Source organism: Danio aesculapii, chromosome 22, assembly GCF_903798145.1.
Source record: "Danio aesculapii chromosome 22, fDanAes4.1, whole genome shotgun sequence".
NCBI lineage: Eukaryota > Metazoa > Chordata > Actinopteri > Cypriniformes > Danionidae > Danio > Danio aesculapii.
Genome location: NC_079456.1, coordinates 14,720,413 through 14,748,291, shown reverse-complemented (window position 1 = coordinate 14,748,291; position 27,879 = coordinate 14,720,413). Strand labels below are relative to the sequence as shown.

Genomic DNA, 27,879 nt, shown 5'->3' with positions numbered 1-27,879 from the left:
CTGCTAATCTGTTACCAAAAGAGAAAAAACCCACTTTTATTCACGCATTCCTGTATTTTAACCATGGAAATGAAGGCAAAGCGTTTAACATGTGATATCAGTCACTTCATCGCTCATTCAGCTGATGGTCAGTAAACCAGGAGCATCTTCATTGCGATCCTTCTCATCTCACCATGTCTTCCCTATCTGTGAACAGCGAACTTGTCTTCTACATCAATGGCAAAAAGGTATGTTTCCATTACAGATACATGTTTACAACAATAGATATATTTAATATGTTTTGTGCAGTCTCTTTGACTTGTCGTTGTGCTAATAGATTTTAGTTCATGATATTATTGATATCCCACATGTATGTTCATAAATAAATGTATACAACATGAAATTGGGTTTCAATTTGCCACTAAGAAAGCTGATTTTATTATTAATATGACTTCTAATGAGAGGAAACTTACATTTTTGTATTGAATCGTACTCTCATATTCAACATATATAACCAAAGTTCACCAACAGGAAATGGCGTGTCCAACCGTGCTTATCAGAATTGTGGCACATGACAGTCAGCAGGCCACCGAACAGAATCATTATTCCTCTCATGATGACGCCATGAAAATGATTTTCTATGCTTTACACATGTTCATTTCTCTCACACAGGCCTAAACTCTTATATTATTGATGTTCATCTTTATTATGATGTTTTTAGTATCTCCTTCGAAGTCTTCAACAACAACAACAAAAAATTATTTCCAAACTTAACATAAGCCACCAATTAAGATGCCAAAATTAAAATGTATATAATTCTTAACATTAATAAACCCCATAACCTACTTTAACTATTAATAAAACAAGTTACATACTCACATATCAAGTTAACGCTAAACCTTTAACGTTAAATGACCAACTAATGAAAAGTGTAAGCTTACTTCATGTTGTCTCGCTACCAAATTTGTTTTATAAAAACATCAATTCATAAACATTTAAAGTATAAAAAGAATTCAACTATAATTTAAGAAACGTTTAGCATCAAACCGCAACAAAATTGACATTCATGACAGTTATGTTGGTTTCCAAAATCCAGTCTTATCACATGGAAAATACTGAATACATCTGTTACAACAGTTAAAACTAAAATTGTGCTATGGTATTTAGTTTGTTTTTCCGTTGTTTGTATGTAAAGATCGTGGAGAAGAATGCTGATCCAGAAGAGATGTTACTGGCTTACCTGAGAAGGAAAGGTAGGGTTATTATATGACAACTTTTCTCAAAATAATGATGTTTAATTAAATGTACGGAAGTTTAATTTCTATAATATTTTAAGAAATATGTTTATACATTATGCAGAGGGCCTAAAAGAAGATATGGCAAAAATGAATGTACTGCATGAATTAATGATTGGGAGGGAAAGTAAATTTAATTTAGCTTGCGTTCTTTCTACCATTTATAATGTGCCAATAATGTTCCCCAGATTGATAAAAAAAATTCTGAAAACATTTTATTGTGCCTGCACGGTACATTTTTTTAAAACTCTACATGTTTTTCAGATTAACCACCATGAACACATTAGCTGAACTAAACAAAACCAATGAGAGCTCAGATCAAGAGCTGAGAAAGAGATCAAAGAACTAGAAAAACTCCCATTTAAAGGAGCCGCGCTACATTTTTAAGAATATACCATCAACGTAACTAAAGATGCATGACATTTCAGATAAAATACCCTATATTCCCAAATATATATATATATATATATATATATATATATATATATATATATATATATATATATATATATATATATATATATATATATATATATATATATATATATATATATATATATATAGACAACAAAAACAGAGACTCTGCATTAACTCTGCATTGGTTTGCAAATAGGTTTGATGGCAAAAAGTATAGCTTGCATGCTAATATGTTGGAACAAAAAAAACTACATTTCAGTGCTTTTGTTTTTTTGGAAGAATGCACATTTTTGCTAGCAAATTCAAAGTTTTGAGGGCTAAAGGAAACATAAAAAAATTCTTCAATTTTTTCATTACCATATGCCCTTTTAGGTTGCAGTATAAGATTTTGAAAATTCTGTCATCATTTACTCAGCCTGTGCTTGTATGAAATTACTTTGTTAAAGATAAGATCTATCTTCAAATGTCAACTAAACAGTTGACAATAGCCATTAACTTAAATGGCTGACAAGTATGGTGATAAAAATTCATCAGATTTTCTTTTTTTATGCAGATAAATTCATACAGGTTCTGTTCAAATTGAGGATGAGTAATTTTTGTTGAGTAATTGTCCCTTTAACCTCCATATAACAATTTACATTGACAGTGTGAGTGTGTGTACTGTATATAAAATGTGTAATTGTAGTAAAACATATAATTTCTATGCATTTGTGCTATGTTTCTGTATTCAGTGGGTCTAACGGGCGCAAAGTATGGCTGTGGTGGAGGGGGGTGTGGAGCCTGCACTGTGATGGTGTCCAGATATGACTCTCTCCAGGACACAGTGCTGTATCTTTCATCAATTCATCAAACTAGCAGCATTAAAGCTTTAAATGAAACAAACTAATGAAAGACATGTTTGTTTACATAATTTGCCTGAAAATAGTTCAAATTTGCATGAGCAAATACATGTATCAATATGAAGTTATTATTTTGGGGTGGCACAGACACTCTGTGGTTAAAGTCATTAGTTTGAGTCCCACTAAATCTGGTTTCATCTTCACATGTTTTTTTCTATTTATTTACAGTTTGTTGACTGTCTGTTGACTTTTGATGTTGAAAATTCAACTGTCCATTTTAACACAGTGACTACTGACATTTTACACTCAGGAATAAAGGTACAAAACCTGTAATTGTGCAATGCCTTTTCGTAAGGTACACGTTTGTGGACCATACAAGTCCACATGTGTACCTTTTAAGGTTTTCGAATATTATATTATTATTATGAACTTAAAGCAACACAGAGCAATACAAAAAGCAACAGCAATTATAAAGACTGAAAAGAAATGCGAACAAAACAAAACAAAGGACAAAAGACAGAAAAAAAGATTGTTACACATAAATTTCTAGGTCAGTGGGCACAGGCAATATGGTGATCTTGCAGACAATGACAGGGTTATACCTGGTATCCTTGGCATTTGACAGATAATTAAAAAGGGTTTCCAGGTGTCTTTGAAGCCAGCAATGTTATCAGAAAGATTGTGTCTAAGTCTCTGTAAATGTAAAGTGCTAGAAATTTCTGAAGCCGGGATTTAAAAAGTTGGTTTGATGGCTTTTTCCATAGACAAATAATATATTTTTTAGCTATCACCATTCCATATTGGACAGCTTTTTTAATTTGATGACTGAACCCACGAAGTTAGTTAGACCAACCAAAAACAACGATTGCTGGATCAGGGGCGAGCTCACAAGTATAAGCCTTAGAGTAGAAGCAGACAATTTCAAGTTTTGGGCATGACCAAAAAAGATGTCCTATAAGGAGCCTTCGCAGATTCACAGTTGTTACATTTAGAGGAGATGGAGGAGTAGAATTTATTAAGTTTAGCTCTAGAATAAAAAGGTCACTAAAGATAGTTTAATAATAATAATTTCCACATTTACATTCCAGTTCTTTGAAACATTGTGGCAATATCTCGAGGAACAGCACATATTGCCAAATCAAAAGCTCTGAGTAAACATTATATGTCCTTTGAAGAAAAGCATTCTAGAGCAGGTACAAACTGACATTAATATTTGTCATCCACCATTTCAGCTTAATTTGTCGCTTGACTAAAAATAGGTCATAATTTTTGAAGGCCTCCATTTTCAGTTAACACTGCAACTATTCAAAATCTATCCACTTCGGAGAACATTTTCAAAAAGATTATTTATTTTGTTTGTCCTTAAAACCCATGCTGTGTCCAACGTTGCATACTTCCATTTTTTATAGCAGTGTTTCTCAACCACGCTCCTTGAGGACCACCAACACTGCATGTTTTGGATGCCTTGTTTGTCTGTGACACACATTACAGGTCTTTCAGTCTCTGCTAATAAGCTGATGATCTAAATCAGGTGTGTTTGGCGGTCCTCCAGGAACGTGGTTGAGAAACACTGCTTTATAGTACGCAAAAATAGTATGCGAGCTAAGTAGTTTGTCCAAATTCATAGAATTTGAAAAACAGTATGCGAGAAGTGATGACCTACTACTTTCAGCTAGATTCTAAAGCTACGCTGTCCCATGATGCCACGTGAGAGCATTTATAAATGGGAGTGAAGCGACACAACTGATGTGGGTAGGTCACATGATAATGACAAATGACGAATGTACTGTAGTACATCCGAGTTCCATTCATACTACTCACATTCAAACTATATAGAACGTACTTTTCTAATAGTTGTGTATTAAATTCAAGTTTAAATGTAGTACCTACTGAGAAGTAGGCGATTTCGCATGTATTCGCAGTTTCAGTGGGGATAGAAGGCCAAAACAGAGAGATTTTAAACACATTAATGTGGACTTAGTCAGCATATGGACTTCCTCCAGGTACTCCCATTTGTCTCACAGTCCAAAGATGTGGTAAATAATAGATTGGATAAATAAATTGACCTTAGTGTTTGGGTGTTTCCCAGCACTGGGAGTTGCGGCATGGGCATCTATGGGAAATTGCCGTTCATTCTGCTCTACAAACCCCTGAAAAGGAAGTGTATTAACTGAAGTACCAAAAGGTTAGATTGATCCTTAACCATTCTTAAGTCATTGGTCGGTGAATGCCTGTCTTCAGCCGATTTGTTCTCTGCACGGTGCGGCAGTGGTGACCGTAGAGGGCATTGGAAGCACCAAGACAAAACTACATCCAGTTCAGGTACATAAACTGTAAATCAACTTTGATTGAGTAGCCTAGAACAAACCATGTTATTGGATTTACCTATGTGTGTATTTGTGTGTTGATCAGGAGCGTATAGTAAAGGCTCATGGGTCTCAGTGTGGCTTCTGTACCCCTGGGATGGTGATGTCCATGTATACATTACTGAGAAACAACCCACATCCCACCATTGAGGACATTCGAGAAACACTGGGAGGTAGCATACGTATACAATATGTAAACAATTATAGAATTACACATTCTGAATTAATATATCGGTCAAACTTTATGTTAAGGTTCAATTAACTATGGCTTTTGCTTCAGTGCACTCGTAATTTGCTGTTTATTAATAGCTAGTAAGACAGTCATTGGGTTTATAGTATGTAGAATAAGGTCATGCAGAATATCTACTTAAAAGTACTAATGAACATATATTTTAATATCATGCATCCTAATAAGCCACTAGTTAATGGTGAAAATTGGTCCTTGTGTTACCAATATACTTAAGTTTTAACATTTCTAATACTTTGAACATTCTGTTCTCTCACTTCTAAGGCAATCTGTGTCGTTGTACTGGATATCGACCTATAATTGATGGATTTAAAACATTCTGTGAAGTAAGGGCTGTTAACAATTTTTATGAAATAAACATGTATGAAATGACTAGAGGACAAAAAAAATTATCTATTTGTTTCAGACTCCAGTTTGCTGCCAAAATGGTGGTGGTAATGGAAAATGTTGTATGGAAAACAGCAACTCTCACAACAACGAATCTGATGTAAGAAAATATTAGCCATATTTCCTTACAATTTCCAAAACATGAGCACTAATTAAAGTAGAATTCATAATCAAATTAAAAATACAGAGATTGGTTGCTGTAGCTTATTAACTGTTCTACAACCTTGGTATCATTGGTAGATATCTGGAGAACTTTTCATCATGGATAATGTCTTACCCCTCGACCCAACTCAAGATCTGATCTTTCCTCCAGAGTTACTGGTAAGTCATTTAGTAGCTTAAAAGATCACAGACATTTCAGGACACACATTTTTTGCTATATCTCTACGTTCCATCAGATCATGGGAAAGAAAAAAGCAGAACGACATTGTTTCCAAGGTGAAAAGGTCAGGTGGATTTCCCCAGCAGATCTAAAAGACTTAATCAAGCTAAAAGCTGAACACCCTGACGCACCTCTGTTGGTTGGAAACACAACCATAGGTTGGTTTCAAGAGAAAGTTCATTAATCCATATACAGTATCTATCGCTCTCTTCTAACCTTTTCTGTTCTCCTACAGGGCCAAAGATGAATCTGAACAGAACTGTCCATTCATTGGTGATCTATGGTGGAAGCGTTGCAGAACTTCAAGCTATCAAATGGAGAAAGAATTGTAAATAATGTTATCATCAGGAATGTACATATTCAACACATGCTAGACAAAAGTCAATTACACAACAATGTTTTGTTTAGGCATGACTGTAGGGGCAGGATGCAGTTTGTCTGTTTTGAAGGATGTTCTTCAGCAAAGAATTGAGGAACTCGGACCAGAGAAGAGCAGGGTTTACCAGGCTCTCGTTCAGACACTGCAGTGTTTGGCTGGCAAACAGATTCGCAACATGGCTGTAAGTAACTAAAACAAGTGAGACATTTAAAAAAACCAGTACTGGAATATATATGTGACCCTGGATCACAAAATCAGTATTAGGTTGGATCAGTCTTAAGTTGGCAATAGCCAAAAATGTACACTTTTGACACCAAAAAATTGACACTTATCACTGGTTTTGTGGACTATGGTCAGAGCTAAAAGATAAAATAGTAGTTTTGCTACATTAAGGCTATGTAGGCAGTTCATTCCCTACCCTACACATTGTGCTCCATGATACAGACCAAAGGGGGTCACACTGTAAGTGGAATTGTGTTATAATTACTTGTCTATTGTACTTGTCTTACAATTTTGTTTATGTTGTTATTTCAAGACCATTGGTGGAAACATCCTGAGCGCCAACCCCAAATATGACTTGAGCAGCATACTAGCAGCAGCGGAGTGTACGCTACACATTGCTTCTAATGGTAATGGCAGTTGAATTGGCTATTATTGTTAGCATATTGAACACGTTTTTATAACTTTTGGGCTCCCTTTGTTCTTAAATACAGATGGTGCTCGAGAGATTTGTCTAAGTGAGGAGTTTTTCACAGACTTTGGTAAAACAGCTCTACGACCTGATGAGATTCTGCTGGCTATTGACATCCCTCATTCAAAGCCGGTATGTTTTTCAAAATGGAGGACGCATAGCCTACTAAAGCTAATGCTAAAACTACTTAGCCTAAAACTAATTCAAATATATTTAATACTTGTAATCTCATTACATCTATTCTTATTTTGTGAAACAGAAATTTACTTTACTTTTTAAAGCTAACACCTTTGTTTTTCAGTGGGAGTTTGTGTCCTCATTTCGCCAGGCACAGCGCAGAGAGTTCGCTTTCTCCATAGTGAATGCTGGCATGAGAGTGGCATTCAGACATGATTCAGATGTGGTGGAGCATCTGGATATTTTTTATGGAGGCGTGGGGCGCACTCTGGTAAAAGCTAGACACACCTGTAAGGAACTGATTGGAAGGTACAGCCATCTTTACAAGGCTTATATGATTTATATTGAAACAAATGACAGAATAGACTCTTACCTTTTACCGAAGGTAATGGAAACATTGGTTAGAAATCCTTAGAAAATTTAATCATGGAAGCTTAAAGAAATCTCATCTGGTGACTAATTTTATGTTTTGCAATGCCACATAAATAGAGGCACTAGTATTTTATTATATAAGAAACGGCCCACAGTGGCTGATCTTACCACAGCAAATTTAATGTAACTTTTTGATATTTGGCGCTAGTTTATCAAGACAGTCCTCGTCCTCGTTTATTAAGTGCAGCTTGATGACGTACTGGAGCAGGTCAAGGTATGCGCCAGCAGATTTTGTTGGAAAATAATATTTATAATATGTTAAATGACACATTAAATTGTGTGTTATTAACGTCTACACTGTAAAAAATGCAGGGTTCCAGACAATTCATTCATGTTGTCCCAACACAAATCGATTAAATTAACTTAACACTTTTAACAAATTTATGTGGATTAAACATAAAAAAATTAAGTTGTCCCAATGACATCTCAAGAATTGTGTTATTTCAGCTCGTTTTAATTAAGTAGTTTGAACAAGTTTTTAAAAAAAAGTTTTTTTTTGAGTGTACACCTCCCCCAAACCTAAACCCAACTGTCACAGTTATTAAGGGTCATGAAACCCCCCTCTTTCAGTTAAAGTCTACCTGAATTTTTTCAAAAAATGCTTTGAGATGGGCGTGGAGCACTGCAAGCAGATGGAGGAGTGGGCGTAGCCAGTAGAGCAGGGTAAAATGAAGGGCTTTTGTCAGTTTGCTCACCAGCTCAAGATAAAAATTTTATAGTTTACAAAGTTAAAATGCTAAGAAATAAACAGTCAGTAAGTTAATGCTGTGACATCTATGATAGGCTATACGTAATTTCATATTATATATAACCACAATTTGTTATATCATTATAAATATAATCTCGTGTTTATATAAACACTAAATGAGGATTTCTCTCCTCCTGAATCTCCAGGTCTGAATGCAGACACAGTGGATAGCAGTACAGCAGGTTTTATTTACTATCTATTCCAACCATTAGCCCTGCCGGTAATCTGTATGATTTTAAACATAAAAGCGAACACGGCAGCACAGCGATGTGTCTGAATGGTAACGAACTCAACTGATCAAAGTCAAAAGTCCACCATTCTCCAATTCTCGTAAAGATCTCCCAACAAAAATACTTGCTGCACACAAGCAGGTTGGCTGTAACGGTGACTCTGACAGCATCGCAGAGAAAGTCATGCAACAAACTCTTTGGATCATGGAAACAAATTCATACAATTCCCAGCTGAAAAAAAACAACTTAAACCAGCATAGGCTGGTTAGCTGGTTTTAGCTGGTTGACCAGGCTGGTTTTAGAGGGGTTTTGGCCATTTCCAGGCTGGTTTCTAGTTATTTCCAGCTTGGTCTTAGCTGGTCAGGCTGGAAGATGACCAGCTAAAACCAGCTTGACCAGCCTAACCAGGCTGGGAGCCCAGCCAAAACCAGCTATGTCCAACTTTAACCAGGCTGGTCAAGGTGGTTTTAGCTGGTTATTTTTCAGCTTAGGCTGATTTAAGCTGGATTTTTCAGCAGGGAAGCCTTCATGAACGGTTAAATACTGTGTGTTGTGCGCAGCCGCGGCCTCACAGCTTGATGGGTCTGTGGTCTCTCCATATTAATCAGCCTTAAGTCTATCATCAGAACGCACCTTAGACGAAATATATGTGCTGTCATGAATAATTAAGAAGCAGGGTCTTCTCATAAGAAAACTCAGCTATGAATAATAATGAGAAACTGACGTGTCATCACTCCACTAACAGATGCGTGCTACATCATGATTTTAAACTCGGAAGATGAAATTAGCTGACAAGCTCAAAATTATGCAGTTTTCCTCACAATTAAAGCTAACAGGTGCTAACATTGTCTTAAACAATGCTCTACACACACAAATCTGTTAAAATCTGGGCATTCCAATCTTCACTACATATTGGACCTGGCCCAGTAGGTCATCGTGCTACAAACCGCAGCGAAGATATCTTGAGTTTATCAGGAAGTGATGGCTTTGTTCTCTTTGAATCACTGGATGGAAACTGTGCTTTATTCTAAAGTTGTATATTTGGATGGAAACACTGCTTTTTCTTGGCAGAAAATGGGATGAGAAACTTCTGGCAGAGGGAACACAGCTCTTAGAAGATGAAATCTCAGTGCCCGCTACTATCCCTGGTGGACGGGAAGAATATCGCAAAGCTCTAGTACTCAGCTTCTTTTTCAAGTTTTACATGCAAGTGTTGCTGGAGCTCCAACAAAGGGTACAATGATTTTTTTTTATTATTAATTAAAAAATCAATATAGTTTAGATTATTCCTAACAAAATGGTTTTTTGTGTGTGTGTGTGTGCGTTTCCCTTGTTGCTGAAGGAGATTGGCGTGAATGATCTGCCATTAGAGTATCTCAGCGCATTGAAACCCTTCAAAAATGAAGTGCCGCACGGAAATTACTCTTACCAAGTAAGCACACCTGATTTATATTGAAACAACCTCATCAAAAATGTGCGTTATGATATCATGTTTAGTTGACCACAAAAATGCCCCCTTACCAATGAAATTGCAGCTTGTACCAGAGACTCAGTCCTCTAGTGACCCAGTAGGACGTCCCAACGTACACCTGGCAGCGCTCCAACAGGCTACAGGAGAAGCTGTGTATTATGATGACATCCCATCTGTTAAAGGAGAGCTGTTTGTTTCCATGGTAACCAGCACCCGGGCTCATGCAAAGATCATGTAAGTTGAAAGATGTTCATTACAGATACATTTTGTTTCACCTAACACAATCACACATTCCAGAACTGAACACCATCGCAGGACATATCAGCTCAATCCATTATTCATCACCATACACATGAACGGTATTAAGTTATGGGGGTCAGGCTCCTCTTCCAGCATCCATACATCTTGTTGATCCTGAGGATGTCATTTAGGACAGTCCTGGTCTTTGTCTGATTGGCGTTTTCATCGGGAATTGGAGTGATGGTTTCCACACCATGCTGGATGGCGAAGGCTATTCTTAAAGAGTGCATGACAGAGTCATAGTTTTATTGAGTAATTTGGTTGTTGGTGTTTTGTTTCTGAAAGTTGCAGGCCATACCAGGAGGAATGGTATTCCAGTTGATCCTGACGTACTGGTCGTAATCACTCCTAGATTGCTCAAAGTAGAAGCCCTGAGCATAAATAAATGATTTGCATTGATACAATAATAATTTCAAAATGTTGCAGTGATCAATAGTGTTTATTTCAGCCTTGTATATGTTTAAATTCATTATATTTCACATAAAGAAATCTCTTAATCTTCAACAGAGAGAACTGAATCAAACTGATTTTCTCATGTGTAGTGTGTCAGTCACAGTCATGTGCTTGCATGCCAGAGTTAATCACAAACCCTGAGCTAGACCCTGAGTTAACAGATGTTTATAACAAGTCTTGTGAAACACTGAGCTAGACCCTGAGTTAACAGAGGTTTATAACAAGTCTTGTGAAACACTGAGCTAGACCCTGAGTTAACAGAGGTTTATAACAAGTCTTGTGAAACACTGAGCTAGACCCTGAGTTAACAGAGGTTTATAACAAGTCTTGTGAAACACTTAGGCCCAATGCCAATTCTACCCCTTAGCCTTTCCCCTTCCCCTTACCCTTCGTTTTGCACGTTCGCGTGAAGGGGTAGTGGTGTCCCAATTATCTTTAGCTTGAAGGCGTAGGGCTAAGAGCAAGGGGTATACATCCCTTCAAACAAAGATTTTTTAGGACCACACTCGAAACCAAGATGTAAGAAAGTTTAAAAAATAAAAAAATAAATAAAATAAAAATCGCTAAATTTTGCGATTTATAATCCATACTAATAACTCCTTTATAGCAGTCCCACAACATTCTGACACTCAATGACACTGGAATACCCTGTCAGAAAAGTCTAGTAGCTGGGAATGAGCTTTTTACAGTGTCTAGTGTAATTTTAATGTTCTTTTTGGTGCGTTTACGTAGATGAATATGGCCATTGTGTAAATGCGCACTACAGTTACGATCGTATTGCCACATTAGATCATTATGATAACATAATATATGCCTTCAGTGATTTCCTGAAGATAAATACCAAAAAATAACACAACTGGAATGACTACAGCAGTCGCGATCGTCTGATCTCATATGATGCAAGAGATCGCGATGACATATGATTACGTGTGCAGGTGCTAAAGTGGAGTACCAATTCTTAGGGGTAAATTTTGAAACCCTTCCCCTTAACACTCGGTTTTAAGGGCCAAAGGGAAGGGGTAGGGGTACAAAAATAGAATTGGGATTGGGCCTTAAACACTTTGTTTTTCTTTGGATTGGTCAACCAGAAATTTCCTCTGCAACTCTGTTAGTTCAATTTAGAGCTCTGGGCTATACAAAATACATCAGTCAGTTGTGGCCTAATGGTTAGTGAGTTAGACAAGAACCCAAAGGTTGATGTTTTGGTTCATGGTCCCGGCAGGACTTGATGGTAAGGAAAGTGAACCTAACTTTGATACCCAGCTGAGTTGCCCTAGGCATCTAACCCCTAATTGCTTGCTGGAAGCAGTGTGTGTCTGTGTGTGTCTGTGTGTGTGTGTGTGTGTGTGTGTGTGTGTGTGTGTGTGTGTGTGTGCAAAACCAATTTCGACAAGGCTCACTTCACCTATTAAAAATGCATTTCTTGCCTAATATAGAATAGAGGTGTAATTGGACCATAAAAGTTAGGCCCGATAGGGGCCGAGTTCGACAAAATTCGGACCGAGCCCGAGAAGTACATTTTGATTGACAGCTTTTTAAAAGCCCAAACCAGTTTAAAGCCCGACATAAATCAAATGTGCACATGCACGCAGCTCTTTTGTATTTTTTCAAGAATGAGTCGTTTATATGTTGTAACATAATTCATTCATAACAAACGTAGGCTATAGGCCACTTGGAAGTTGGAACAAAGAAATAAAAGAAGTCCTCTGTAACATCGTAACAGCACTCTAAACATGCCCAGCTACATACACTTTAAATCGGCCTACACACCAATAAAAATAAGTCATTCCTAACAACTTAAATTAAAATAAATTCTAAATTAAGATGGGTATTTGGCAATAACAAAATTAAGATAAAGGCTCTGTAGGATGTTTCGCCACTTCTCTTCACAATCTGGCCTTAAGGTGACGGTGAAGCTGAATATTAAAAGAATAATGCCAACATTAGCCTATATACTCTGTCTACATTATGCATTTATGCTTTAACTAATACTTAGTTAAAATATGAAAATCCTTAGTCAACATGTTTTTATGGGGGACCATTATTGAATCCACTGTAAATGGCTTTAGCGCAATCCTGCGCTCACTGAGCAGCACTGAACACCCAGAAGAATCTGGCTATTTATCCGATGTGCATCAAATATTCAAAGTGTCAAAGTTATAAATCTGTACACTATAATAATTTAGCCTTAACCTACTCGTTCCATGACAATTCATATAAAATGTGATAAAATGTGTTCATTTTTATTTATTTCAAAATCTGGTCTGGGTAGTCAATAAATGAGAGGAAAGGTTCTATACGTTTCTTATTAATTAGCTTTATTTTGCCCCACAAGACAAAATGTAACTTTTTTAAACAACAAGAAGACAAAGACTATACCATTATTCACCTGTAGACAGAGAATTCTTATTTAGGGAGACCATGGCCCAATCCCAATTCTATTTTTGTACCCCTACCAAAAAATAAAAATAAAATTTACCTCTAAGAAATGGGACAGCACTACAACACCTGCACACTTCATCATATGTCATCGGGATCTCTCGCTTCATATAAGATCGACGATCGCGACAGTTATTCCAGTTGCGTTATTTTTTTGCTATTTATCTTCAGGAAATATAATGTGACAATAAGATCAAGCTGCTGTATTCTGGGAAATTTTCTTACCCTTTGGTTTTGAGTGTGGTCCTGAAAAATCTCAGGTTGAAGGTCTATCTAGCCCTTCCCTTTAGCCTTACACCTTCAAGGTAAAGAGAATTTGGTAAGGGCTGAGGAGTAAAATTAGGATAGGGCCCCTATATCAGTTTTGCGGAGTGGGATGGGTTGTAAATTATATTTACAAAATATTGAACTTTACAGTTCTGTATGCAAGTTTTTGACTCTTCGAAAGCATAAAAATACTGTGCTATGTTTGCAGATATTGAAGAAAGTGATGTTGTCCGACAAATAATACTAAAGTGAGTTATTCTCCTTTGAGAATGCACAATGTTGGAATGTCTACCCACGACTAATTTACCCAATAATATTTCTTGGGTTGCCTTGGCTGTAAAAACACAGTATATTTATAAGTTTTTTAACATTAGCTGGGCAGTTTATGTAAGACTCGATCCTCAGTTACGCTTGCTCCTGTTGGTGTTGTCAACCTGTGTGTGCATCAGTCTGAGTTTAGACCTAGTTCAACTTCTAGATGTCAATCCTACATACATAATGTAATAACAACCATTCCATTAAACGTTTGGCCCTCAATAATAGAATAACAAATACAAAAAAAAAAAAAAACTTTTGGTAACACTTTATTTTGACGGTCCATTTGAGTATTAGTAGACTGTCTGCTTAATATCTGTTGATACTGCTCCTTCAACAGACACTGAACTGACTGTAAGTAACGTTGCGAGTACATGTCAACTTACACTAACCCTAACCCCAACCTAATAGTCTACATACAATCTAACAAGAATTTGCTGGCATGTGGATGCAATGTAACTTAAATCAACAAACAGACCATCAAAATAAAGCGTGACCAACCTTTTTACATGACACCGGCCGAATGTATTTTAAGTCCCAAAAAGAGAAGTGTCTGGAAACAAGAGGACATACTGTCACCCTATATTATCCAGTAATCTTAAACATAACACCTATACATCTTGTTGATCCTCAGGATATCAGTGTTAGACATTTCCTTGGCCTGTCCGATCGGCACCGTTTCATCAGGAAATGGAGTCATGGTTGCCTTGCCTGGCACTGTGGTGAAGGCCATTCTTCCATAGTGCATGACGGAGCCATAATCATATGTGGTGTTTTGATTGTTGGTGTTTTTTTTCATGAAGTTTCTGATCTCATTAGTTGGGATGTACTCCCAGTGGATCTTAATATAATTGTCACGGTCGCTCCTGACATGTTCGTGGAAGAAGCCGAGGGCATGATTGAGCTCATGCTGTACGATGCCATGATACACGCAACCCTTTTTTTTAAGGGAGACCAACTGTTTGCCGCCGATTTTACCAATAAAAGCAAAGCATCTGAGAAAAAAGACAAGAAGAGAATTCCTGTATGATCACACGGTGTTTAAAATGTTGCAGGTTAAAAAATGTTTTCTGTTAAGGCCACATTTCTTGCTTGTACAGTTTGATTAACCTCACCCATCTTTGTTCTCAATACTGATGTAGTCAGTCTGGCTTATTCGAGGCACAAAACGAATGCATGTTTTATTGTGAATTCCGGACATTGCTTTCTGAATAACTGAGATTTCAGTAGCGGCTACAAACCAAAAGCACAATAGATTTTAATATACACTTTAAGCACATATACATACATTGAAGTTAATCAATCACTTACAGTATTCGCTGCTCACTATGTAAGGGACCTCCACAAAGTTGCTAGAGTTTTTCTTCCAGAAACAGTTGTTGTTACCGCAGATGAGAGCATTTCGGGTTTCGGGATACAGCAAATCTCCTTCAATTAGGCGTTTGGAAGATCCTGGGTTAAAAAAAAAACATGTTATAATAAAAATACTTTCACATTTTAGTTTTTACCCCATTTTGTAAATCAACAATTAGCTTTTCAGGAATCTATAAAAATGCCTGACCCTTGTTGGTCTCCACTAACATTGTTGTGATGTCCACATTTTGAGGCATTTCAATTCCATTTGAACTGTCGTACTCCTGATTATGAGGATGGAAGAAAAGTGCTAAATATTACTCTAGGGAAAAAAGATATAGTTACAGTAAATTGAAAGGCTAGAGTCTTACCCCAACTGGAGCCGCCAAGGACATTCCAACCAGCAGCAGCTGAATGGAGAGTGAGATCTTTGGCTCCATTTTGTCTCAGTGTGTGGAGATGTTCAGGATGGCTCTGAACTTTGGTGTCCGCAAGCTGCCAAACCTGAAATTTATATTCCTCAGTCAAGGTGGGTCAACTGGAGGTTGAGCCTTAGCGTCAAAAGGGAGGAAACTAGGAACCTTGCTTAATCCAAAATATTGCACAACCAGAGATGGTACAGTGTACATTAGTTTGAAGGGTTCTTTATTTTGATATATTCATATATTTTGATATGTATTATATAAATGAGTTATTAAAACTATTATATTTAGAAATGTGTTGAAAAAATCTTCTCTCCGTTAAACAGAAATTGGGGAAAAAAATAAACAGGGGGCTCATAATTCAGAGGGGGGCTAATAATTCTGACTTGAACTGTATATGTAACATATATCCCTAGCCAAAAATATGTCCAGGGCTCTTAAATTTAGGTGAAAATCATCAAAAATGCTGGCAGCAAAAAATCATTGAGTACAATAGCCTATTTAAGGGTAGTATTTTATTACAGTTTTGAGAAAAAATAACATTTATTATATTTCGATTTAGATATGCAGTATGCAAAAGTATGATGGGTATTTTAGTTCTGAATCTAATGATGGATTCAACTTAGCAAGAATTGTGACCTGCAGTAAAACAATAAATCTAATCTAAAGAGAGGACGTGCAAGAAAGAGCACAGGACAACATTTGGCCCAATCCCATCCCTCAGCCATTTTCTGCTTTGTTTTTTCATACCTCTCCTTCCCCTCCGGTCTATATAATTAGAGTGGAGGAACTATGACGTCAGCACAGAACCCAGAAGCAAGTCAACGTTTCTAGTTCCATAGCCTCAGAGTAAATGTTTTTTAATGGGATTTAGTTCTGTGCTGAACTCAAACTCAAGATGCTTTTACGTTTTATTGTACGGCATTGTATGTACACAATGCTGAAGCGACAGTGTTAACCACTGAGCCACCATACCACCAAAGCCATGATAATGACAGAAAAATATTATAGGGGGGATAGAAGTCAGGAACCATCATCTCGACTGTGAAGAGACTGCACTTCACAGAATAGATGGCATCATGACGTAAGAAGATTATGTAGAAATATTGAAGCAACTTCTCAAGACATGACCCAGGAAACTAAAGCTTAGCTTCAAATGGTCTTCCAAATGGACAATGACCTTAAGCATACTGCCAAATTAGTTAAAAAGTGGCTTAAGGACAACAGAGTGAATGTTTTCGTGGCCGTCACTAAGCCCTGATTTCAATCTTGTGGTCAGAGGTGAAGAGGTGTGCGTGAGCAAGGTAGTCTGCGAATCTGACTCCATTACACCACTTCTGTCAAGAAGAATGGGCAAAATTACATCAAACTATTGTGAAAAGCTTGTTGAAGAATTCCCAAAATGTTTGACACAAGTCTAATAGTTTAAAGGCAATGCTACCAAATACTAAGGAAGTGTGTGTAAACTTTTGACTGTCAAGAAAGTAATAAAACAATTTTTTTTTAATTCTCAATCTCATAATCATAGCATTTAGCAAAGAGAACTCATTTTGATAATCCTAAATTACCTAAAACATGAAATGTTTAGTCTACTTTAGCATCAGACATTTAAAAAAGTTTATGTTGCTTTTTATACTGTGTATGTAAACTTCTGGCTTCATATTTAGAAATATAGAGAATATATATAAAAGATCATGGATTAAAATTTACAAAAATCTACAGGGTATATCCAAATCATGGACCATGTTCCAACCTTGAAAAGTTATCAAGAACAAGGTGGTGGTTACATCCGTGCAATGGTGGTGTTTATTTTGTTTATAGCCTGAGCGGTCAGTCACACCGAATGCACTTTACTTTTCTGAAAATTCAAGGTATTCTGCATTGCCTTTTTGTTTACTTGGGCAGAGTACTGCGCTTTTTATGTTGCTAGGCAACCACTGTCTCCATGGTCTTGGTGCTGGAGCGCATGACATGAGATCCTTTTCCTCAGTTTACTTTTTTTTAACTGCAGGAGCACAAATCACTTTGTCAAGAGGATGAGGCACAGCAGACGGAACACAAGAACACTCACTGCCAATAGCAAACCATATAAAAAGGCATGTTGAGGTGATCGGGGCATAAGGTTAGCTTTTTAGTGCATCTGTATTTAGGATTCAAAAGTCATGAAAGTTATATTTTCTGAAGATTATCTTGATAGACAAAATGTGTAAGTATAATGAACTATGTTTGAACACAGAGCTTATTATTTCATCTGTCTTCAGAACAGTGGCTAATTTGCACAAATTCATATGATTTCATTCATTCATGTACTATTTTTAAAAGGAGGCGTGCTCCCAAACTCCACCTTTAACCCTACCCCTCATTGGGGAATGAGCAAATCATACTAAAATGTACAAATTAGATTGTACATATAAATTGGAATAGACACTAAATCAAAAAGTTATGAATTGCCATGAGATTGGGGCTCTAATAAACAAATAATTAAAAGCATGGACAAAAAAAAATAAAAATCAAAGCAAATCAAAACTAATTTTATTTTCAGCAGTTAAAGCATAAATGTAGTAACTTCGTGAAATCTCTTAAATTTGGAGTCAGATTACATTATTCACTTGATTTTCCAAACAGTGTGAGGGATTCCACACAACCAAAGACAGAAACCATCACCTCACTTCATTAATCATAAATTGAATAATCAACACATACACATATAATTTTTTAGCAACCATATAGCTTATTGATCCTGAGGATGTCAATTTTGGACAGCCCCTGCCTCTGTCCGATTTGCACATTTTCATTAGGAATTGGAGTGATGGTTTCCAGATCGGGCTGGATGGCAAAGGCCGTTTTTCCATAGTGCATGACTGAGTCATAGTCGTATGGAGTGTTTTGGTTATTGGTTTTTTGTTTCAGGAAGTTGTAGGCCATACCAGGAGAGATGTTATTCCAGTTGATCCTGACGTACTGGTCACGATCACTCCTGGATTGCTCATGGTAGAAGCCCAGAGCATGATTGAGCTCATGCTGAGCAATGCCACTGTACACACAGCCGTTCCTGTTGAGGGAAACCACCTGTTTGCCACCAGTTCTACCAATAGCAGAGTAACACCTGTAAAGTGAAAAGAATAAAGTGGATTAATTATTGCTTGTTTTTGGATTATGTATGATCCCATCGCTGGACTAAGGGCTGTTCAAATGTATTTGATTGCTCTCACCCATCTTTGTTCTCAATACTGAGGTAGTCGGTCTGAATTGATCTGGGCACAAAGCGAATGCAGGTTTTGGCATGAAAGATGGAAATGGCATTCGCAATTACTGATTTGTCATTAATGGCTGTAAAACAAAGGGGACCGCATGTTAAAGACAAAATCTACAGAAGTCACAGTTATGCCCAACGAAAGAAGGAGATTCACTCACAGAATTCACCGCTCACTATGTAAGGGACCTCCACTATGTTGTTAGCATTTTTCTTCCAGAAACAGCTTTTGTCCTCGCAGATGAGAGCATTTCGGTTTTTGGGAAGCACCACATCTCCCTCAAACAAGACTTCAGAAGAACCTGGGTTTAAAAAGAAATGGATTGAAGCAATTATAGAATATATGTATACATCTTGACCACTGGATCGTAAAGCCCACTGCTGGCTTTAAAAAGATCTCCAAGTTGCCTAACCTTTATTAGTCTCCAGAATCTGAGTAGTGATGTCCACAGTTTCAGGCTCAGATACAAAAACGCCTTCAAACTCCTGCAAAACAAAAATGTTTAAAACAGCACCTATAAGGAATGTTGAACATGTAAAGGAGAAACTAGACAGTATCTTACCCTGAGAGGAGATGCCTGAGAGAAGCCAAAGAGCAGAAGCAGAATGGAGAGGGAAGCTCTTAGGTCCATGTTGCCTCAGTGTTTAGAGATGTTCAGCCGAGGTCTGATGTCTGTGAGATGATCTGTCTGAGCTTTATATTCACCCGAGTAGGTTGGTCTACTATGGGATTATGGTTAGGGTCTTAGTTTCCAGGTACTAATGTGTTTAACTAAAAGGAGTGCACACTCTGTTAGATCCAAAAGTTAACAGAGTCAAGGGAAGTGCCTGCTGTATGTTTGTTTAACTAATTCATTCATCAAGTGAATAGACTTTTATTTTTGTTTTACTACTTTGAAAATTCTAAATCGATTTGTTTCAACCCTATCTTTACTTCAGCTCTATAGATGCATCAGTGGCTCTAGCTATGTCTGGAGTGGTTGATTTCATCTCTGCTAAGGATGTTCCTGGTCAGAATCGAAGACTCTGGTTCAACAATCCTGAGGAACTTTTTGCAGAAGAGGAGGTACATTTTAAGTTCTCTAGTTTTGCGATGCATTACTAAACAATTTAAACCTAATGGCTGATTTTAGGCATTTTTACCTTACATTAAAAGTTGCCACATTGATCTGAAGTATCAAAAAAAGTAAAAAAAAATTAAAAGTGTAATCTTCTTTCTTGTCTGATGTTCATTTCAGGTCATTTGTGTGGGGCAGATTATCGGTGCGATTGTAGCTGAGACTAGAGAACAAGCTAAACGAGCAGCTCAGCAAGTAGACATTACTTACCAGGATATACAACCTGTCTTTTTCACCATAGAGGTATTTCTATGCAATATTATATTTATAAAACACTTCATAATGGGAAAATAAATGTTTACCACGCCCATTTAATCATACTAATCACAGCACTTTTTTTATAAAGGAGGCCATTGAACACCAGTCATTTTTCGATCCCAAGAGAAAGCTGGAAAGAGGAAATGTGGAAGAAGGGTTTGCAAAGGCAGACCAAATTCTAGAGGGTTTGTGTAAATCTGATTCTGAATTTTTTTAAAACTGTGCTTTGACTTGGTTTTAGTACAATGTGCATAATCGTATTATATCATAGGTGAGATGTATATGGGTGGCCAGGAACACTTCTACATGGAAACTCAGGGAGTGATTGCAATTCCTACGGGAGAAGCAAGTGAAATTGAGCTCTATGTTGCCAGTCAGCATGCAGCTTACACTCAGGTTTGTATGATTATAATTCACTATAAATTTATTAATGTTTTAGATAATAGGAATATTTAAGGAGAATGCTAAAGAAACAACAGAATTTACCATTTTTGGCCTGATTTCCTTTTAAAACAGGAAGTGGTGGGAATCACTCTTGGCATTGACTCCAATAAGATCACGTGTCATGTAAAGAGGCTGGGAGGTGGTTTTGGTGGTAAAGTCATGAAGATCGCATCATTATCTGCCATCGCTGCTACAGCTGCCCTAAAGTAAAGCAAAATGAGACTCTAACGTCTTTTACAGAATTGTTTCATTTCAATTTATTGAGCAAATAGTTTTCTATGGCTTATAAAAGACAAATGCTCAATGCTAATGCTAACTATTGACTGTAAATATATATAAAAAACTTGAACCACAGGACTGGCCATGCTGTTCGATGTGTACTAGAACGTGGAGATGACATGCTCATCACCAGTGGCAGATCTCCTTTCTTGGGGAGGTACAAGGTAATGACATGTTTTGAGTAATATTTTTGATTGGACAGCGTGGCTGCATCACAACTGTATAATTCCTGCCGTTTGCCCTACAGATCGGCTATATGAATGATGGAACAATCCTGGCTGCTGATATCACATACTACAGTAATGGAGGATGTACTCTTGATGAATCCTCTTTTGTATGTTGGTTTTTCAGAAAAATCATGTCTGATGAAATGTTGATAAAAGATCATAAAGGATCCACTTTCATAGATCTAAGTGCACCTTTAACTTCCAAGTAGATCAGTCTCCACGTCACAAACTGTGTATTTACATGTAATTTCTGACCAGATTATGGAGAAAGCTCTTCTTCACATGGATAATGGCTACAAGATCCCTAATCTACGTGGACGTGGGCTGGTGTGCAAGACCTTCTTACCTTCATATACAGCCTTCCGTGGCTTTGGTGGACCTCAAGGGTTGACCATTATTGAGAGTGTGCTACACGAAGTGGCGGTCAAGTGTGGCGTACCTGCACATCAAGTAAGATCTTTTTGGAAGCAGGGTTGAATAAATACCAAGCTGATCATACAGACTTCGAGTTTTAATCACTCAACGTTTGTGCTGATAACTACAAGATTGTATGTTCAAATCCTGTTGATTTATGATGTTGAGGTTGAGCTTCTGTGGGATGGTAATAGATTCTATTAGGGTTAAGATTCTGATACTAGACTCAGAGATGCCATCTAACCTGACAATACCATTTTTTTTAAACGAAACATATAGTTATGCCCGCTAGCTTTGCTAAACACTGCAAACCTTCATCACTTTATATTGCTCAATATGCAAACACAGCAAGTCTGAACCACTGTTTAACAGTGAAGAAGAAATTAATGCACTAATTTAATGTCCGCTGTTTGGGACTAGGATATTTCAGAGTGGACCAACCAGCCAGTAAAACAGCAGGTTGGACAAGTATTAGCAACATTAGCTAAATAAAACATTTGAAGACACGTTGCCCTTCTGAACACAATGGCTTCACTAAGGCTAGCCCACAGATGGAAGAGCCTTGACAGAAACAAGTTTGGTTGTGTTATTCACACAAAGCGAAAAGAACGTAATCAATTTTGTGAATTTCCCGACCTAATTAAACATTTGGAGTCTCGACAAAGTTTGCATAGTTGGAATTACATCTCTAAAATTCACTTCCTAAGCTAAAACTGGAAACACCTTACCAAATGGAAAAAGGGGAATTGGACTATCTCTACCACACATCATAAAATTGTTGGGATTTTCAAATTCCACTCTGCGAAAATGTAAAGCAAACACATTTCTAACTACACAGGTGAGAGACATCAATTTGTACAAGGACGAGAAATGCTTCACCCACCACAAGCAGCTGTTTTCTCCTCATGATATGGTGCGGTGCTGGAACGAGTGTCTAGAGAAGTCCAACTACACCCAACGGTGCCTGTACATCGAGCAGTTTAATGCTCACAACCATTGGAAGAAGCGAGGGATCGCCATTGTCCCTATAAAGTTTGGAATCGGATTCTCGAAGGGCTTTTATAACCAGGTGCACATTTGCAGTTTGGTTTGGAGCATCAGCCATATTAGAAATACACTATAATAATATCCAATCTTTTAAATTTACTTGGAAATTTCAGGGAGCAGCATTGGTGAACATCTACAAAGACGGATCAGTTGTGATTTCTCATGGAGGAACTGAGATGGGTCAAGGTATCAACACCAAAGCCATACAGGTGCATTGAGACTTATGCCAAACATTGCATCCAAATAACGTTAAATAAACATTAATATTACAATCATCCTAATCTTCAAACTAGATTGCAAGTCGCATTCTGAAGGTTCCAATGTCCTCGATCCACATCAAGGAGACTTGTACTGGAAATGTGCCCAATGCTGCACCATCCGCTGCATCTTTTGGCACAGATGCTGTTGGGATGGCGGTCAAGGTATTAATAACAGCTACGAATTTACAGGTATTTATGCATCATTTTTTTACTAAAATTGTACAAATTTGCACACAGAATGGTTGTGAGAAACTAATGAGACGTCTGGAGCCACTCATTAAGAAACATCCCCAATACACATGGCAACAACTGGTAAGTAAGAAGCCAGAAACTGGTAAGAAACCAGTTATAAATGATAATTCGGACAACAAAAAGAGAATTACTTACCTTCTGCTGTGTTCCCAGGTGGTGGAAGCATATTGCCAGAAGATTAGTTTGTCAGCAACTGGTTTCTTTATGTAAGTGGTCAATCTTCTTGAAACAGCATGTAGGTTCATGATAAAATGTTTGAACATCCACCAAAATAGTTCCGCTGTTTGAGTTGAATCAATGTCTTAATAAATAAATCAATTCAATGATTTGTTCATGACAGGGGCCCCCACACCAGCGTTGACTGGGAGAAGAGTGAGGGCAACGCGTACTATTACTTTACTTTTGGGGCCTGTTGCTCAGAGGTGGAAATTGATTGCTTGACAGGAGATCACAAGGTGCTTGTCTTTTAAATAATCTTTGTTCATAAATATGATTTGGCTTGGGAATGCATTAATGGCATTGCAGTTAAGATTTATGAAGTTATTTCCAAAGTCGCTGTGCATGTTCTCAATTTGAATATCAAGTTTTGTGGACTGTGAAATTACTTTACAGAACATTAGGACTGACATTGTGATGGATGTTGGTCGGAGCATAAATCCTGCTTTGGATGTCGGACAGGTGCGTATGATTTTATGCCAGGGAGTAAGGGAGTAAAACCAACCTTTTCTGAATAATATTTCTGAAAAATACCTGACATTTTAGCCATAAAAATAACATTGTTTGGAAAATCAGTCACCATAAAGTTAGTAAATATGTGTTTTTGCAGGTTGAGGGTGGTTTTGTCCAGGGGATTGGACTCTATACCATAGAGGAGTTGCAGTTTTCTCCGCAGGGTGTTTTGTTGACCAGAGGACCCTCGCAGTATAAAATCCCAGCTTTGTGTGACGTCCCTCCTCAACTTAATGTCCATCTCCTGAGAAATGCAGACAATCCTCATGCCATCTACTCCTCAAAGGTAAAAAACAACAACAATGTACATTAACAAATTTATGGTGTAATAAAACCAAAGCTATTTAACGCTAAACAAATAGTGATATTTACCTCTTAGAGACAGAGTCGCAGACAAGCAAATCAACGGAAGTTGTGCCTAAATTCTGTAAATCCAAAACTCTTTAGGTCAGGCCACATCAATAGTTTTCAACCTATTTTACATCAAATATTGCATATATTTTCAAAGATATACAGTCCATACAGTTTTATTACAGTAGGTACACTATGCTAGTACCAGTTTGGACCGCCTTCTGCCTTCAGAATTGGCATATTTCTGCATGTCATTGATTCAAAGCCTATGGTTCAGGAAACATTTTGATCACTATGGTGTCATGCAGTTGCTTCAGATTGGTCTGCTACACATCCACAATGCCAGTCTTCATCATCTCAAAGGTGCTCAATTGGATTGAGAACTCATTGTCATGTTTAAGAAACCACTTTGAGATGATTTTAGCTGTGATTAGTGCCATCTTGCTAGAAGATCACAAGAGGAGCTTATCTCCAGCTATGTTTACGGGCAAAGATGTGAATTAGACCCAGGTGCAAAACTATATATTGCATTAAAACATTTGCGCCTAAAGCAGATTCCACACAGTGAGTCAAATAGAACAAAAGTTTCAATTCACAGTGGTCATGAAGGGATAAGTATAGTCAGCAACATTACTCATGGAGACTGTGGCATTTAAATGATGCTCAGTTGGTACTAAAGGGTATAAAGATTCCACCATTTTACATCACCAACAGCCTGAACATTTGATACAAGACAGGAAGGATCCATGTTTTCATGTTGTTTACACCAAATTCAGACTTTATCGTCCAAAGGTTGTATCAGAAATCAAGCCTTTTTGATGTCTTGTGTTGTCCCATGTGAATTGTAGCCTCATCCTGAATTGCTGATTAGATATTAATGAGCAGTTAAACAGGTGCATCTAATAAAGTGCCATTCAGTGTATATGTACAGTAGAAATTTTATTGTTGTAATACAGGTTACAAGGGCACTGTTTATTTTACATGTTTCAGGGCATTGGAGAGCCCCCAGTATTTTTTGGCTGTACTTTGTTCTTCGCCATTAAAGAAGCGATCGCCGCCGCACGGAAAGAGAGAGGCCTGAGCGAAAGTTTCTCATTCTCTTCTCCTGCCACTGCAGAGAAGATACGCATGGCCTGTGAAGACTGCTTTACCAGAATGGTAGGTGAACAATGACTATATATTAGGGCTGCACAATATTGGAAAAATCTAACATTGCGCAATTTTTTATTTTGCGATATATATTGCAATATGAATACAATTTCACCATATGACTTAATATCTCTATTTAGAAAAAAATATAATGTTTGATCAATTGGGATGATTCTGCAGTAGTGCATCTCCATAAAATCTAATAAACAATCTATAAAATTTCGGGGTTCCACCAACATGTTTTCATTGTTGCTACTTGCAGTGCATTTCTGTATTTGCATGTGTTGTGAGTATTTTCATGCACGTCTATAGATAGAGATTGATAAATTAATGTTTACTGTTTGTATCTCCATAAAATCTAATAAGCAATAAACTTTTTGTGGTCCACCGACACATTTTCGTTCTCTGCTATTTGCAGGGCATTTCTATATTTGCATGTGTTGTGAGTATTTCCACGCATAACAATCTATAAATACAATCAAGAAATAGATAAAATTGACATACAGTAAAGTGTTTTATCATGTCCCGAGCCTAACAATATTCAAGTACAGTAACTGAATGTTAAAAATAATTCAATAAAATTCATCCAGTTAAGGTCAAAATGGTACAATTTCTTATACCTGAATGTTTTTTAAATCACAGGCATCAAAAACACATGCAAATGATAAACTATAATACAAAATCAACATTTCATAACCTGCGATGTGACTATTGCGAATGATCAAATTGCGATATTGATGCTGAAATAATATATTGGGCAGCCCTAGTATGTATATATATATATATATATATATATATATATATATATATATATATATATATATATATATATATATATATATATATGTATGTATGTATGTATGTATGTATGTATGTATATATATATATATATATATATATATATATATATATATATATATATATATATATATATATATATATATATATCTTCAACAAATTTCTAAACATAATAGTTTTAATAACTCAATTCTAATAACGAATTTATTTTGCCACTTTGCCATGATGACAGTGCATAATATTTTACTGGATATTTTAAAGACACGTCTATACAGCTCAAAGTGACATTTAAAGGCTCAACTAGGATAATTAGGTTAACTAATATATATATATATATATATATATATATATATATATATATATATATATATATATATATATATATATATATATATATATATATATATTTATGATATATAATGACAATAAAATGTTAATATGAGTTAGTTGTTTACAATATATAATAGCCAAAATTACATTTTATGCATCAAAATTATCAATTTATATATTTATTTAAGCAAATACTTTATTAAGCATTAAGTAGAAATCATTCTTTCAGTGTAAATATACAGTAGCAACTCATTATTTGGATTAATAATGTGCAATGATACAAATTTCAATTTTAAAGGCAATTTTCTCAGAATTTGATTATTTTTAACCTTCAAATTCCAGATTTTCAAGTAGTCCTTTTTCAGCCAAATATTGTCCTATCCTAACAAAGTACACATCAATGGAAGACAATGACGAAATTTGAAATGATTTATAAATTTCAATCTGGTTTTGTGGTTCAGGATCACATATTATTGTCTAATACATTTATTATACAATAATATATCTGTATTTTTCATAAAAACACAAACTTTTCCCCCCACACAGATTCCACAAGACAAGAAAGAAAAAACCAAACCGTGGGCCATCAACGTGTGAAGAAAAACATATCAAATCATTATCAGCTTTAATACCTCACACGAACAAGCTGACACTTCATTTTCATTGAGACTTTGACCTGTTGCTAGTTATAAACTATCAACCTTTAAAGCCTTTAATTTGTCCAGAACTATATGTTCTCGCATCCTTAATATACTTTATTATGCAGTTGAACAATATGTAACATGCTTGAACAACCATTAGCAAGAAGTTGGATAACTTAATTCACATTTTATTATGATATATAAAGTGAACTTATGCATGTGAGATAATATTAAGGAGTGTTGATAATAAACATGAATAATTATGAATTGTTCATGAGTCGTGATTGCATGCAGAGCACAAAAAGTGTGTGTTTTTTGTTTTATTTTAGTAGATTAATATTGTTGGTTGTGTTTAGTCAAGAGATTAAGATATGATAGTAAGTAAGTAATGTATTTATATAGCGCATTTATCGTGTATGACCATACACCCAAAGTGCTTCACAATCATGAGGGAGGGTTTCCACACCACCACCAGTGTGCAGCATTCACTTGGATGATGCGACTGTAGCCACAAGCTATTGGTGGCGTGGAGAGTGATAGAGCCAATTCAGGGGATGTGATAATGGGTAATGATAATAATATTAGATAAAGATTATAGTCTTAGATATCCAGCGCCCAAGCCCGAGCTGGTCCAGAAGTTGACACAGGTTCATTTTGTGCAACAACCTACCGAAAACAAAAATAAATGACAATAATTGATTAATATTACAACCAAATAACATACCGATGATATTAATCTA

The 27,879-nt window shown here is 36.5% G+C and overlaps 4 protein-coding genes across 4 annotated transcripts in view; 1 reads left to right on the top strand and 3 right to left on the bottom strand.

Annotated features, from left to right (window-relative positions):
• The first annotated feature begins 131 nt into the window (after positions 1-131).
• On the top strand, positions 132-27,406 carry aox5 (aldehyde oxidase 5). Its single transcript, XM_056447826.1, has 35 exons — positions 132-227; positions 1,175-1,232; positions 2,423-2,519; positions 4,744-4,852; positions 4,943-5,069; positions 5,408-5,469; positions 5,550-5,630; positions 5,771-5,851; positions 5,929-6,070; positions 6,148-6,240; positions 6,321-6,472; positions 6,827-6,920; positions 7,005-7,114; positions 7,284-7,468; positions 9,641-9,803; positions 9,912-10,001; positions 10,105-10,274; positions 19,782-19,908; positions 20,081-20,203; positions 20,307-20,403; positions 20,490-20,614; positions 20,735-20,868; positions 21,018-21,105; positions 21,189-21,275; positions 21,427-21,618; positions 22,421-22,651; positions 22,743-22,838; positions 22,923-23,051; positions 23,127-23,201; positions 23,295-23,347; positions 23,482-23,596; positions 23,754-23,819; positions 23,968-24,156; positions 25,212-25,379; positions 27,045-27,406. Exons 1-35 carry the CDS (start codon positions 174-176, stop codon positions 27,093-27,095), a joined length of 4,014 nt encoding a protein of 1,337 aa, XP_056303801.1. The 5' UTR covers positions 132-173; the 3' UTR covers positions 27,096-27,406.
• he1.3 (hatching enzyme 1, tandem duplicate 3) lies at positions 14,413-15,722 on the bottom strand. Its single transcript, XM_056447827.1, has 5 exons — positions 15,539-15,722; positions 15,376-15,451; positions 15,126-15,266; positions 14,930-15,047; positions 14,413-14,809 (listed from the first exon to the last, which is right to left on the bottom strand). The coding sequence occupies exons 1-5, from the start codon at positions 15,605-15,607 to the stop codon at positions 14,413-14,415; spliced, it is 801 nt and encodes a 266-aa protein (XP_056303802.1). The 5' UTR covers positions 15,608-15,722.
• On the bottom strand, positions 18,305-19,861 carry LOC130215956 (hatching enzyme 1.2). The gene is made up of 5 exons (XM_056447828.1): positions 19,406-19,861; positions 19,256-19,328; positions 19,004-19,144; positions 18,802-18,919; positions 18,305-18,695 (listed from the first exon to the last, which is right to left on the bottom strand). Exons 1-5 carry the CDS (start codon positions 19,472-19,474, stop codon positions 18,305-18,307), a joined length of 792 nt encoding a protein of 263 aa, XP_056303803.1. The 5' UTR covers positions 19,475-19,861.
• Positions 26,914-27,879, bottom strand: part of aox6 (aldehyde oxidase 6) — a 32,975-nt gene continuing 32,009 nt past the window's right edge. The window contains exon 35 of the mRNA XM_056447825.1: positions 26,914-27,805. Within this exon, the coding sequence (XP_056303800.1) occupies positions 27,740-27,805 (66 nt within the window). The 3' untranslated portion in view covers positions 26,914-27,739. The remainder of the gene's footprint in view (positions 27,806-27,879) is intronic.